General features: G+C 36.3%; 2 protein-coding genes across 7 annotated transcripts in view; both read right to left on the bottom strand.

The window, feature by feature from the left end:
- The window catches only part of abca3b (ATP-binding cassette, sub-family A (ABC1), member 3b), a 114,082-nt gene extending 106,065 nt beyond the window's left edge, over positions 1 to 8,017 (bottom strand). For 2 of the 5 annotated variants that reach the window (XR_012400861.1, XM_009299214.4), the window contains exons 1-2: positions 6,215 to 6,429; positions 4,535 to 4,616 (exon numbers count right to left, since the gene is read on the bottom strand). Coding sequence is in view for 4 of the 5 variants with exons in the window: in XM_009299214.4 (XP_009297489.1) it covers positions 4,535 to 4,588 (54 nt within the window). In the remaining variant the exon portion in view is untranslated. Of the gene's footprint in view, positions 1 to 4,534; positions 4,617 to 6,108; positions 6,430 to 7,931 lie in introns of those variants that run through there. The other 3 variants (XM_021473111.3, XM_021473114.3, XM_073944157.1) reach the window with 3 other exon arrangements.
- Positions 1 to 16,013, bottom strand: part of ccnf (cyclin F) — a 146,722-nt gene that overhangs the window by 102,476 nt on the left and 28,233 nt on the right. The window contains exons 16-17 of one of the 2 annotated variants that reach the window (NM_207048.1): positions 15,590 to 15,762; positions 11,532 to 12,934 (exon numbers count right to left, since the gene is read on the bottom strand). The exons of the other annotated variant lie outside the window; for it this stretch is intronic. Coding sequence (NP_996931.1) covers positions 12,531 to 12,934; positions 15,590 to 15,762 — 577 coding nt within the window. The 3' untranslated portion in view covers positions 11,532 to 12,530. Of the gene's footprint in view, positions 1 to 11,531; positions 12,935 to 15,589; positions 15,763 to 16,013 lie in introns of those variants that run through there. 2 annotated transcript variants of the gene reach the window in all.

Raw genomic sequence — 16,013 nt, 5'->3', positions numbered from 1 at the left:
TTATAAATGGGATGTTTTGTTCTATTCACAAACTGCGATCATACACTAAAAACAGAGCGGCAGCAATTTCAAACGGCGGCGGTATAAGCCCCGGCGGTAATAGTCACTTTGAACTCTCACCTACTGTACATTAAATGTTTAAATATCTATTACATATGGTACTGCTTATATTATTTCACCATCTGTACACCAATCTAAGTAGTGAATGTGCGCTTCCGTGCATGGGGGTGTGTCGGTGTGGTAATGTGGGCTGGTGTGGCTACAGTGCAAGGGCTGATTTTTAGTCCCAGTCCGCCCCTGACTATCATGATATTTTGCTCCCGATAATGATAGATCACGATATCAGCATTATATCCCAAGAAAACCACCGACAATATATCATGAGATTTGTAAATAAAGGGGAAAAATGCATCAAAAATGTATTTAGCAGCAACCTTGATAAACGTTCGATCCGACACTACAAGAAGCACTACCTGGTGGTAAATGTTAGCAGTCAAGGCTGCTGAATTAGTTCAGATCTATTGTACCTTTAAATAAATATCAATACTTGGATACATCAATAATGTATCGCAGGTGGAATTATCACAATAAACCAGCATTGATATTTTGTCCTGGCACTATTATTGAAAGTAGAATAACATTGTGCTTTCTTCATTGCTGATCAACTATAATGCTCCCAACTCTACATTGTAGCTGCTGCGATGTGACTATTGATGCTGAAATTATGCATTGTAAACCCTTATAAACGGGAAAAAATACAAACATGAACCACAAAATATGGAAAACTGCTAGTTTACTAATATTTTTACAGTGTATAATGATTTCTGATCAATCACAATCTATCTAATCGGTTTAATAAATGTTGAAAACACTGCAAAATCATGAAAATTAATGAATGTTTGTGCGTTAAACCTGTTGAGGTGAATGCAGGATATCTTGTGGTTTTTTTAACACTGCGTGTTCAGTGTGTCTGTTGTACATCTGACCTCTTCTAATGCTCTGTTTACATACTTCGCACTATAAAAATGATTGCAATGCAGTGTGTGCGCATGTCTAGAATCGAGATCAAGTTAAAACAAACCTAGATTTTCCCCCAGTGCATCTCTCAGTGCAAAATGTCCAGCACGATGCGAGTTAAAAAGCAACTATCAAAGGAAAGCTTTAAACAGAACAACTGTTGTCTTACGTTCATGAAAGACAGCCTCAAATCTAATCTCGGAGGCCAAATATGGGAAGGAACAAAAAAGATATTCAGTAGAGGAAGAGCCGGCAAGTTAAATCATTAGAGTAAATAAGGTGAAGGAGGGTAATGATTAAATCTGACATCACGCCTTTCCTGTGCTAGTGCATTTCTACCCGCCGAAACCTTTCCTTGTTTCTTTTAAGACAGTAAAAGAGCTTCTTTATCTAGGCAAGCTTTGTAAATATTTAAAGATTTAGCAAGAATCTGTAAAGAAATCAAGCATCACACCCAACTACACATTTGTACATGTGTACACACATATGAGAATATATACACTCTCAGAAATAAAGATACAGGAGCCATCACTGGGCATACCTTTTCAAAATATATTTGTCAGCCGATTCGAATGTTATCACTTGATTGGATGGGCGTTATCAGCAGTTATCAGCTGATTAATATGAGCCAGTAAGGGCCTTCTGCGCCTACTGGTAGGCTCAGAAGGCTATTATCATCCATCCACATGGTTCATCAGCTATAATCACCTACAGCTGCGGCTGGAAGTTAACGAGAATTATTTATATTACTTATTAAATCTCCCATTAATTGTATTTTATTAATGTCTACCCTAACCCTAAACCCAACCATCAAAGTAATGTAAAAACAGATCTGGATCTGGAGTCTTCTCTATTAGTTATAGCTGATTTACCATGTGGACAGAAGATAACAGCATTCTAAGCCTTCCAGTAGGCACAGAAGGCCCCTGCTGGCCCATATCTATCAGCTGATAACCTCTGATAACGCCCATTCAATCGAGTGATAACATTCAACGAGTATTTGTGGGGTTCTTAATCCGCTTGCTAAGTGTGACGTCACACGAAACGGCTTCCGGGTCCAATTGCTCTATTCAACTGAATGGGGAGACTCATGAAATGGTAATAATAAACGTTTACAAACCGATTAAAGGCTTTCGAAAATCACGATCGCAGTATATATGTCCATGCCTAATATCCGATGGCCAGAAAGTGATTATTTTTTTTTTAAATTGTTAAATTTTTATTATTTGTTATGCAGCAAGCCCAGAGATTGTTGTGTACACTATGATTTTTTAAATTAACTTTAATGTGTGACAGTTTAACTTTAACTTTTAAACGTGATCATAAACAAATTTTTTCTCCACTCAAATGGGTGGCGGCTTGGACCCGGAAACAGTATTACAAACGTCACAAACATGTCACCACTTAACAAGCGGACGGTACCTCAAAGGTACTTTTTAGGCACATTTAGGCAAACTTATGCACCTTTAATGGACTACTGTGGACTTTTTGGGTGCTAATATGTATCTTTTGAAAAGAGTGTACAGTTGAAGTCAGAATTATTAGCCCTCCTGTTGAATGTTAATTCTTTTATATGTTTTTCTAATTTCTGTTTAACGGAGATTCGTTTTTTTCATGCATTTCTTTAGTTTAAAAATAGTTTAAAAATAGTTTTAATTACTCATTTCTAATAACTGATTTATTTTATCTTTGCCATGATGACAGTAAATAATGATAATTTGAGTTTTTTGTGGTATATGGACATGGAACGATAACCGTGTTGAAGGTATACCGCAGTTTGGAAATTCAAGGTTTTAAAATTTTCTGCTTTACCGTTCCTAAGGTATGTGTGACTTTTTAATTTAAATTTTGTTTTTTCGTTTTTTAGGACAACAGAACCTCCAGTAGAAAAGATATCCAAAGATTCTGTTTTAAACTGTACAGAAATCTGTGCTTTTGAAACAAATGAAGACAGCTGAATGATTTTTTATTTATTTTTTTTATTTGAATTATTTAGCCTGACATCCCGGGCCAGGAAGTGGTGCAATAGGTAGTGCTGTTGCATCACAGCAAGAACGTCGCTGGGTCGAACCTCGGCTCAGTTGGCGTTTCTGTGTGGAGTTTGCATGTGTTTTGCGGGTTTATACACACACATATATACATATATACATATATATATATATATATATATATATATATATATATATATATATATATATATATATATATATATATATATATATGTGTGTGTGTGTGTGTGTGTGTGTGTGTGTGTGTGTATGTATGTATGTATATTGAACATAATATATTTTATTTTGAGAAACATTTAAAATATTTTGGAACAGTAAACATCCCAGCAGGTACAGGATGTCAACATAACGTCAGATTGATGTTGTACCCCAATTGAAAATCAAATTGACATCAGAACCCAAGATCAGGCCGATGTCAGTGTCCAACATCCAACCTAAAATCAATATCAATGTCAATATATATATATATATATATATATATATATATATATATATATATATATATATATATATATATATATATATATCAATATATATATATATATATATATATATATATATATATATATATATATATATATCAATATATATATATATATATATATATATATATATATATATATATATATATATATATATATATATATATATATCAATATATATATATATCAATATATATATATATATATATATATATATATATATATATATATATATATATATATATATATATATATATATACATACACATACATACACACGCTTTTTTTTTCATTATGCATATGAAAGAAATACAGATTTAATTGGTGTTCCTACTGTTATATAGTGTGAAAAAGGTATCTGAATAAGAATAAGATGACAGAATAATGGATTATATATTATTATAAATCATTCATTCAATTGAATTCAATTAATCTTTATTTGTATAGCGCTTTTACAATGTGGATTGTGTCAAAGCCGCTTCACACAGAAAATCGTAGTAAATTGAAATAGTGTCAGTTTATTACTTATAAGTGCAGAGAAATGGTAGGAATTAACAAGCATAAGCTTCTTCCTATTGTTTTTGGCATGTAGGAGTTAAAATAGTTTTCATTGCTTTGCATATTAAAAAAGTTTTATAGTTTTTTTTTACATGTTTAAAATGGAATCTAAAGTCTTAACTATGTCTATTTTTGGAAAGCATTTCTTAATGACTTTCACTTTCTTTGAGCGATTTTAATTAGTCCAAGCTGAACAGAAGTATTCATTTTTAATTAATGGAAAAATGTCATTATGTTTACATGCATCAATGTTTAAAACCCCAAACGGTGTTTTTTCCAATGCTAGCACATATCATTGCTGTAAAACCCTTGTTCCATGATGTTTACCTACAATTACCGACAAACCAAATCAAACCAACCAACAAAAACGACTTAAAAACCAATTAAAACTATCAACCATTCACGCCCAAATTTAATTTACATCACTTAAAGCAATGCCAAATATCAAAACATAAAACAAAGACTCACTTGCTGAATATAGTTCTTCCAGAGGAGCAATCCAAACTGTTGCCACACGGCCATTTTTTTTTACTTCACAGTGCTTCACAACCTGCACAAAAAGACAAAAACGCAAGCGTCAGGTCACTGTGCAAGACTATTACAGAAATATGAGAAAAAAAAACATCCTATCAGCGCCGTTCCAGGAATTTCACATCAGTGCTGAGTTTGTAAACAACATTTCACAAGCACACACAAAGAAGAACAACAGTAGGACTTGTGTTGGAGATAAGAAACAAGAAGTTCTGGTTGCACAACGTGAAGGAATACTAAAAGTAACCTAGTTAGTTTAGTTACCTCAGCGGGTCGTGCTCGACACTTAAAGAGAAAAGGAAAACCGATAACCACTGACTTTCCATTGTATTTGTTTTTGGTCACCGGTTTCTCAACATTCTTCACAATATCTTCTTTTGTGTTGAACAGCACTCAATTTGCTTTGTAACAAGTCAAAGTCAGTAAATAATGACAGAATTTAACTTTTTTTGTTGTCTCTGTAAATGACAATTTCGCCACTTTTTGAGGAAAACACGACACCTTACACAACATTCAGATCAAAATATTGATACTAGGCCCACACGGGCCACATTTTACCCCGATTTCCGCAGACTTTTAGCCCATCATTAATTCTGTTTATTTACTTGAGTAAATGTGTGTAATTCTATATTTATTCAGTTAATATTACAGCAATAGCAGAAATATTATTGACTTATGAAATAGTAATCTGATTTATGTACAATGCAGTTTGTAAATTATTAATTTCTGTCTTTTAGTAGAGATATTATATTGAGAGACTTGATTTGTTTAACAAAGTGAATCTAATTGGATTTGCATTTTAAACATTAAATAAAGGTTAAAAAGATATTGTTTTTATTTCACATATTAAGGTTTTAGGTTATGATACTCCCAAAATAATTCAGCAGAAATCCGCAGATTTTTACCAAAATTCTCCTCAGAAATAGCAAAAAAATGTCCGCAGATTCTGTCTGGCCCAGATATTCCTTCGTATTTAAATGCGTTACACTGAAGTAAAGTTGGTTTTATGTTCACATATTCGGATTTTCTCCTTATTGATACAGGCTAATTTCAAGTATGTAAATGCTAAAACTGGGAAATCATGTACATGTTAGCAGCTAACGACTATCGAAGTACAGCATTGCTCACTCACAGTCAAATAATGGTGCTAATGTTGTTTTGAAGCGATTTTAGACCGAATATATACCAAATGGGCGAATTTAAAACCAACTTTACCTCAATTCACATAACTAAGACTGACGTGTTGATTATTTGACACCTGCCATCTTTCCTACACATGTAGATCAATATTAAACAAACAGTGCGATTGATATTAGCCTACTAACGTGAAAGTGACATCATATTGATGATATCTTGGTGAGTGTCTCTCATTATTTCACGCCTTTATATTTTATTAGCAGCTTTTGTTTTGTTTTGTTATCAACATCCTCAATCTTTTTCTTCGAAATGGCAGTCAGTTGTTTTACATTAAACATGAATTGTCCGTTTTCTTCAGTCTTGTTGTGACTCACATTTAAAAACTCGTTCACCAGCTTAATTATGTCAGCAAAACACAATAGAAAAACACACAGACAGGCGCGCGCACGCAGGCACACACGCACGCGCACAGCAGCTCACCTTACAGTCTCTCCGTCCCGCATCGGACTCAAAAACCGTGTCTTTCAGGCGGAACGCATTGAGTGAATGCTCGCGGTCAGCGCGGCTCGGTCACCGACGAATTCGCTCGGGAAATATCACTCATAAGGGCGATAATAACGCTGTAGATGATGGTGATGATGACATTGCAGCGCAGCGGCCGTGCGGACACAACAAATGCCGTCACGTGACCTGCTTGGGCCAGCTGGGCGGCTGCTATGATCATGTGACCGACGCGTATGTTTGTTTCTAGGCGTGACAGGCGTCAAAACGTCACCGCGCATGTCATAAAGCGAACAGTTTCGTTTTGTACAGCAACATTTTTGATGCAGTATGACAACCTTTTACAGGACATACATGCTTGTTGATTAGAATGCTCTTTTCTCGCTCTCTATTATGTAATAGCTTTAATTCATGCAAATCCATTCAAGCAAACCACATTTTTTTGTTTATTTTCCTGTTATTATTTGTTTTTCCTTCTATATGTGACATTTGCAGTTACGAAATATAATTGTCATATTTCCCTGTTATTCTACAAGTTCAACAATAAAAAAAAAGTTTTGTTTTGTACATATTACACAGCAGTACAAAACCTTTTATCAAAGTTGTCCTGAAACAGTTTTTATCTTAGGACAATTTCTTTATTATTTACTTCAAATGTATACATTTTCATTCACTTGACATGTATTTAATAATATGAATGTATTCGTTTCGTAGCTTATTTCTGTATGTATTTACACACAATCATCGCTGAGATTAAAAACACATTGAATTTTGCAATTACTTTGCAAGTTGTGAATAAAAAAAACGTTGCACTTGTATTAAGTTAAAATAATACCCATGTATGTCTATGGAATATGTAAAAAATTTAAAATATGAGCAATGTCACACGAGTGGAAGTGCAATATGGCTGTATATCGGCACTGGCTGCAGGCAGTGTTGCCAGGTTAAGGGGTTTTGAATTTGATTGTTCAGGTAAAAACTACATAGGTACATAGGTGGGCAGTTTTGCAACGGCATGCCCGCCATAAACCCGTTATAATCTCCCACGGACACGACATCCGTCACGACACAGATTTTTAAGCTGGATTCAGTCAGCTACATCTGGTAACACTGGCTGCAGGCAGTGAGCCTTAGTGTCCCACCAGTGCCGATATACAGCCATATCGCACTGCTACAAGTGTGATATTGTGTTTATTTAACAGTTCAACGGCATAATCGCGTATATGATAAAGAAAATCAAACATGGAGAGTCTAATAACCCTTTTTAGGCGGAATTACTTTCTTCCGACTATTACGCCCTGAGTCTATAAGAAAAAAAATGTGGGCATAATAAACGAAGAAAAACAAATGTGTTGAGGTAGTGGATTTCCCAAACAAAACAATAACTTAATGCAAAAGATTCCCTTCGGTCGACAACCAAACTTAGACACTCAGTTGAGAGTATCTGAATAGATTTATTTTAGAAAAACGTAATAAGTATAAATGAGCATCTCTTCAGGGTGACCACAGGCCAAAATAACAAACAAACGAATCTATAAAGTAAATGCACTAAACTACCTATTACTATTTAAAGAAAAATACAGGAAGCTTACCTTTCTCCCTAAACATAAACATAGTCAAAAGTAATCAAATAAATAGGCAGGCCACCCCTACACACTCAAACTCTCAAAATAGGTTAACGTATGAACATTAGTACAATACTGATTGTTGTTCGTCGGCCGGAGGGGTAAGGGAAATCCAGGAGCTCCACTCCCAGCACCGAACGGAGCACAAATGAGCTTCCCGAACCCTGTCGGAGGCTCCTTTTTATACATGCCTCCTAGACCAGCAGCCAATCAGAACTCGAGATCACGCCAGTATGGGAGCCTATGGGATAACAGAAAAACAAAAAGGCAGGACAAAGAAAAAGACATGCAATTCGCAATAATAAATAAATAAACTTTATTCTTAACACAACATTCATTCACATCTGCAGCTGATGTCAGAACAGCAGAAACTGTTGCTACTTCACCAACGCCACTTTAGTGTTTGAATGATTCTCTAGCGTAATGTCTAAAGCAGTGGTAGGGAACCTATGGCTCACAAGCTACATGTGGCTCTCCATCTGTCTATCTTTAATAATATTTTACAGTTTAAAAAATTAAAACCGTCACTAGAAATCAGTCTCTTAGTGAAAATACTATTACAGTTCCCTTTTAATTGTCATGTTTTTTTAATGGGTAAAATATTTGCTTAGTGTTGCTGAAGAACTACCAAGGGATTTCAGCTGCTGTCTGGTCTTTCATTGCCTTTCTACACCTCCCTTTCGACTTGTGTTCAATACTTTTTCCCAGCATCATTTCATTTTCATTCATTAATTTTCTAGTCAGCTTAGTCCCTTTATTAATCTAGGGTCGCCACAGCGGAATGAACCACCAACTTATCCAGCTCTTTTAAACGCAGCGGATAACCTTCCAGCCTCAACCCATCTCTGGGAAACATCCACACACACACTCTTACACTACGGACAATTTTGCCTACCCAATTCACTTGTACCGCAAGTCTTTGGTCTTTGTCTTTGGACCGTTAGGGAAACCGGAGCACCCGGAGGAAACCCACGCGAACGGAGGGAGAACATGCAAACTCCACACAGAAACGCCAACTGAGCCGAGGTTCGAACCAGCGACCTTGTTGCTGTAAGGAGACAGCACTACCTACTGCGCCACTGTGTCTCATGAGATCCGTTTTCTTTTTATATATATATATATATAGGGCTCGAAATTGCGACCATTTTGGTCGCATATGCGCCCGAAAATTAATCTATGCGACCTCATAATATATCTGGGAGCATTAGTGCGACTGCAGATAATGGTTGTAGTGCGACCTGTTTTGGTTTTTTCTAAAAACGTGCTGAATCGCTCTTCCCTGCCGCTATATTGGTTCATATTAGCTGTCATTCACTCAAGGTATTCCGCTGTCAGATGACAGGGAAGGAACTTTTATGACCACGGGAAATGCAAACGGCTGAAGAGTAAAAACTTAAAGCACACAGGTTTGCAAACCCCACCTAAAGTTGAGGCGCAAATGAAAGCGATCATGACACGTCACGTGGTGAATAATGATCCGCCAGCTGAGATCAATCGAGTACGCGCTTCTTGAAGAAGGTGCCCGAATCTCCATGCGTTGCATTCACTGCGTGTTCAGCGCAAATGTCCGCTAAAAGTCAAATCTAATACTGTACATATCATCGCCAAAGAAGCTCGCCTTTACTAAGTTTACACTGAAACTGCGGCTCATAACAAAGACCGGTATTGCGCCGATGGTTAGCGCAAGAATCCTGCTCTGCCTGCTCATAAATTGGGTCGGCTGACTCGCCAGCTTTCCACTAACACAGAAAAATGAAGATCAGCTCAGACTGAACCTTTAAATTGACACAAACTGAAACCAAAACTTTTAAAGAGTGATAGAAGTGAGACTTTACTTTCTTTCTTTTGTCTATTCTTGTTTGAGGTGTATATTATTATTTTTTTATTTACTGATGACTGCTTTGCAGCTTTCATCATTGAATTGAATGATTTATTATAATCTTTTGTTTGTTTTGTAGCAGAAATATTATTTATTAAATTGACATGCATATAAAAACAGCAGTACAAAATCAATATTTCTTACTGCAACGCTTCATTTTTGTTTGATGCAAACTATACAATTATTTTTCATAAAGTAACAGACTTTTAATAGCAGATAACCTACATTCATGCACATTCAAGGCAGTATCATAATGAGAAATGGAAATCATTGTTACTATTATTGTCATTTTTTTATCATCATTAATATTCTATGGCCTAATTATTAGACATTTATTTTGGAATTATTGCACACAAATATCAATGTCTTCGCAGCATTAGTTATAGTTGTTTCTGGTTTTTGTAAGTCCTATTAATGTTGTTTTAAAATACAATAAATCCCTTAAAAACAATTTGCAGCGGTGCTCATTCATTTTTGGTGGGTGCTCCTAAATTTTTTCTGGTGCTCCTAAAAAATTTTTTGTGCTCCTAAATATTTGAAGTTGGGAGCACCGGTGCTACCAAGTAAAAAAGTTAATTTCGAGCCCTGATATATATATATATATATATATATATATATGGATTTCATTGGTTGTTACCAACATGAGGGGAAATTTTCAAGTCAACTGCACCCTCAGAAATACGTTTTCGGAGAAAAATGTTGACATGTTCAATACTTATTTTCCCCGCTGTACATACCCCAATGGCTCTTCAAAAAATGCACTTGTCCAAAAAAAATCAGAAATGGCTCTTTGCTGGAAAAAAAAGGTTCCAAACCCCACTCACATTTTCTTTAGGAATTTTACAATTCTAGTTCATGCTAGAATCATGCTAGTAACATGCTAATTCATGCTAGAATCATGCCAATTCATGCTAGAATCATGCTAGTAACATGCTAATTCATGCTAGAATCATGCTAACAACATGCTAATTTATGCTAGAATCATGCTAACGACATGCTAGTAACATGCTAATTCATACTAGAATCATGCTAGTAACATGCTAGTTCATGATATAATCATGCTAGTAACATGCTAATTCATGATAGAATCATGCTAATAACATGCTTATTCATGCTAGTAACATGCTGATTCAAGCTAGATTCATACTAACATGCTATTTACACCTTAAAACCACTTCAAACTTTCAGACTCGGCTTTTCAAGCCACCATAAAGTTTGTCCTCAAACTTTAATATCTAGTTCTAAAGTGACGATATACACACACTCACACCATTTCAATGTGATCATGTCAAAATGGACTCTATAGGCTAAACAAGGTGTATTTATAGACAACACTCATTCTTTGTTATTTTTTCAAACGTGCAAAAATATTTTTCAAACATAAAAATTATTTGGTAGTAGAACTTTTAAAACTAAGCAAACATAAATAATATAAACTTACATAAGTTTTGCATAACATCTGCATGCCTATAACAATTAACCTTTACTACAGAAGTTTCTATAGGTAACTATTCCTATTTACAGAAGTACCATGGCCAAAATACACTTTCGGTGTTTGACTACCACTTTTAAAGAAATCCTATTTCAACAGCTTTATTTCTAGAGTAACAAGGTCATGAGGTTATCAGATAGTGTACAACTTGCAGTGTAAAGTGTGAGAGACATGAGACAACTTTAAACCACAGCATTAAAGTGTGATACTCAAGAAAAAGCAATGAAATGGTGTAAAACATGCTGTGTATTGTAAGAAATAGAGGAGACGAACTATAACAACGCAAATAAAACGCACATGTAACTACTGCATGGTTTAATTGTTGTTTTCAGGATAAAACAAGCATCTTTTTCTCTTTTTTCAAGTTCCCATGGCCTTTCACAGCTTCATACATTTATATATTTACAAATATAAACACGGAGTAAGAATTATTTACAGTCGCAATCCTTTAGTGACGTTCGACATACAGTACCAACAAGACCTGACAATAATAACTTAATGCTTTTAGTGTCATAACCTCACACAGATACATACATATGGTTGATTGTTCAAGCATATTAAAGATAAAACAGAGACGAAGCATCAGTTTCCAGCATGGGATGATACACAAAAAAAAGTGCTCGGTGTCTCTCTCGAGGTCATTACGACAAAGCATGTCAAACGATCACATTCATCAGCGGTTAGCTGTGCGTCAATTAGGAAAGCCCTGTACATCTACAGGCCTCAGAGGTCAAATAAACATCAGTGGTATCCGGAAGAAAACAGTATGAAAGAGTCAACAACACGAACTCTGGCAGAATTTCGTGACGAACGCCAAAAGTATGCGCAAATACTTAAAAACACTGAAGCGCTTCAGTCCAGTTCAAGATGAATACAAAAGAGTGTGTAAACAAACCAGTTTTGTTTTCTGACAGTGCATTAATTGTTATGAAACTTCATGAACTGCGTGCGTTAGTTAAAAATATTGCAGACAAAGCATTCGGGAGAAACTGTAAACAGTCTGGGCTTTAAATACTTCCACAGACGCAACACACCGTACACAAGACTTAAAAAAACCCCCACAAGTTCCAGTGATTCGAACACATTCAAGGCATTAAATCGCGCTGCTTGTCAACAGCAAACGCGCTCCTGCCATCAGGAGCTGAAGTGAAATGCATTATGGGAAAGAAAAAACATGACCTTTGTACTTATCTTGTGTTTAAAGCTCTGAAATGGCGCTTTTTGAGACCATCAGCACCCGTTGATCCAAAGTGCTCCTGGCGGGCAGCCAGGAAGTGATGCGTTCAAGCTTCCTGTCGATCAGAAGCTCAGAAAGGCTAGGTTTGCTGCGTCGTCCTCTTGTTCTGCTTCTCCCGCGCTGTGAGCTGCCGTGTTTTTCCTCTTGACCTGACGGCGAATCCTTTGCGAAGGAACACCAGGTGGATTCTGTGGGGAAACCAGAGCGGAGGACCCTGTTGGACTGGGGAAACTCTGAATGGAGGAGTAGCCGGAGCTGTGGCGGTCTGTGCAAAAGCCGCAGGAGGAGGATGAGGAGGAGGTGGAGGAAGAGGAAAGATGGCGTGTCCAGGGTTTGCTACCGCCGGTTGGAGGCTCCTGCTCGTCTTCTTCACACAGACTGGTGTCGTCGCTTGATAACAGGCAGCAGTGCGTCTGTCTGTCAGCGCAATCCAGCGGCAGCTCCATCTGCACCTCCATTGTGGAGACTGGAGCACGGAGAGGATCAGGTTAATCAAACATGCTCAAAGAAATACATTTCAGCTCACATTGTGGTATTATCTTACATCAGGGGTGTCCAAACTACGGCCCGCGGGCCATCTGCGGCCCACAATCAGTTTTGTGGCGGCCCGCGAGGCTTTTTATAAATATCAATAGCATCTGGCCCGCTATACAAAAATGAACGTAATTCAATAAATAACCACCGGGTGTCGCTATTACATGCATTTAATTAAGCAGCATTTCTTGTTATGATCTATCTATCTATCTATCTATCTATCTATCTATCTATCTATCTATCTATCTATCTATCTATCTATCTATCTATCTATCTATCTATATACACAGTTGAAGTCTGAATTATTTGCCCCTCTTTGATTTATTTCTTCTTTTTTAAATATTTCCCAAATGATGTTTAACAGAGCATGGACATTTTCACAGTATGTCTGATAATATTTTTTCTTCTGGAGAAAGACTTATTTGTTTTATTTCGGCTAGAATAAAAGCAGTTTTGAATTTTTTATGAACCATTTTAAGGTCAAAATTATTAGCCCCTTAAGTCTTCAGAACAAACCATTGTTGCCTAATTAACTTGCCTAATTACCTTAATTTGACTAGTTAACTAACCTAGTGAAGCATTTAAATGTCACTTTAAGCTGTATAGAAGTGTCTTGATAAATATCTAGTCAAATATTATTTACTATCGTCATGGCAAAGATAAAATAAATTAGTAATTAGAAATGAGTTACTAAAAGTAATATGTTTAGAAATGTGTGTGTGTGTGTGTATATATATATATATATATATATATATATATATATATATATATATATATATATATATGCGTGTCTGTGTGATATATGTAAAATTTGGCCCGCGACAACGTTTTTTTTTTTGCATCTGGCCCTCGGCCCAAAAAGTTTGGACACCCCTGTCTTACATGCATGAACAGGGTTCCCAGTTCTAAAGCCTGATGTTGAATTCCCTGACTTTTCATGGACTAAAACCTACCTACCTACATATACATACTGTATAACCGCAGGTTAATTACACTCACCGGCCACTTTTTTAGGTACACCTGTCCAACTCCTCGTTAACCCAAATTTCTAATCAGCCAATCACAAGGCAGCAATTCAATTCATTTAGGTACGCTCAAAACGATCTGCTGCAGTTCAAACAGAGCATCAGAGTGAGCATAAAGGTGATTTAAGTGACTCTGAACGTGGCATGATTGTTGGTACCAGACGGGCTGGTCTGAGTATGTCAGAAACTGCTGATCCACTGGAATTTTCATGCACAAACATCTCTAGGGTTTACAGAGAACGGTCAAACAAAGAGAAGACATCCAGTGAGCGGCAGTTCTGTGGGCGCAAATGCCTTGTTGATACCAGAGGAGAATGGCCAGACTGGTTCGAGCTGTACTAATTAGTACCAATTGAGCATAGTGTCAACGCCACAGCCAACCTGAGTATTGTTGCTGGCCATGTCCATCCCTTATGACCACAGCATACCCATCTTCTGATGGCTACTTCCAGCAGAATAACGCATTAAGAGTGAATCATCTCAGACTGCTTTCCTGAACATGACAATGAGTTCACTGTACTCAAATGGCATCCACAGTCACCAGATATCAATCCAATAGAGCACCTTTGAGATGTGGTAGAACGGGAGACTCGCATCACAAATGTGCAGCCGATGAATCTGCAGTAACTGCGTGATGCTATCATGTCAATATGGACCAAAATCTCTGAGGAATATTTCCAATACCTTGTTGACTCTATGCCATGAAGGATTAAGGCAGTTCTGAAGGCAAAAGGGGGTCCAACCCGATACTAGTAAGGTGTACCTAATAAAGTGGCCTGTGAGTGCATGTTTTTTTAATAACTTTAACCATTAAAACCCATTAGCTACCTTAACTTCTCTTAATTTGATTGCAATCCAATAATGTGCACCTTTTGTAAAGGCTGCTTTGAAACAACAATTATGAAAAGGGCTATACAAATAAACCTGAATTGAATTAAAAAGCTGAATTTCCAACAACGGGAACAATTCAGTGATGGGAAGAGAAATAACCATGGAGAACGGAATTAAACAGGGAACTTAAATACAGACAATGTTCAGGACGGGTTAAACTGATAATGAATAAATGAAGGTGAAAAACAAAACAAAATGAAAACTAGGTCACACAGAGCACGATCCATTACTAAACAGCTCAAAGCCAAAGTAAAAAAAAAAGGAATAAATACAGCATTAAAATTGCATAATCATATCTTAATATTTTCCTAAAGCCCCTATATTTTCCACAACTGCTTACTCTGAAACAAATAACTAGATAATGAGACTAAAGGCTGACTGCTAGAAATACACAAAACAAATTAAAATGTCTAGTATTTAATACTTTAGATATTCATCAGAGTCAGTGGTAGAATCCAGTTAATGAATGCTGAATGGCTACTGTTGCCCTGTAACTCACAGCTCTAAAATGTTTTTAACACGGTCACAAAGGTTGTGAAAAGTTTCTACTTTGCTACTGAAAAAAAACAAATAAATAAAAATAAAAAACACATCAATATCCCGCTAACATTTGTGTGTTGTTGAGCAGGTTCTGAAACACTGCTATGATTTGAGCCGTTTCATGCACTCACTTTCTCCATCCTTCTCTCCCTCGCTCTCACGGTCTCCCTCGTATCCAGAACAGGAAGTGTCCAGGCTCCAATCCAGAAAGTCTCCCAGCAGGGTCTCCTCCTGATTGGACAACTCTGCAGTGGGTGTGGCCACAAAAGCACCTCGGTGGGCCTGCATGCTGTCGGCTCTCCTCCTGACCAAAAACATACATTAAGAAATTTACATTAGCATTAAAATTAATAATGACAATAAAAATAATTTAACATTTTTTTTAATTAAAATTGGAATAAAAGCAGGCAAAAAAATCAATTTATTGAAAATTGTAATTTATAGTATAATATATGATGGCAGATCTTTTAAATCTATTATTATTTATTCATTGCATTGACATTATAACTTATGTACATTATAACTTAATTCATCTTATAACTAATTTACAGACAT

This window comes from Danio rerio, chromosome 3 (genome assembly GCF_049306965.1).
Source record: "Danio rerio strain Tuebingen ecotype United States chromosome 3, GRCz12tu, whole genome shotgun sequence".
NCBI lineage: Eukaryota > Metazoa > Chordata > Actinopteri > Cypriniformes > Danionidae > Danio > Danio rerio.
This window is presented reverse-complemented; position numbering and strand designations above follow the sequence as displayed.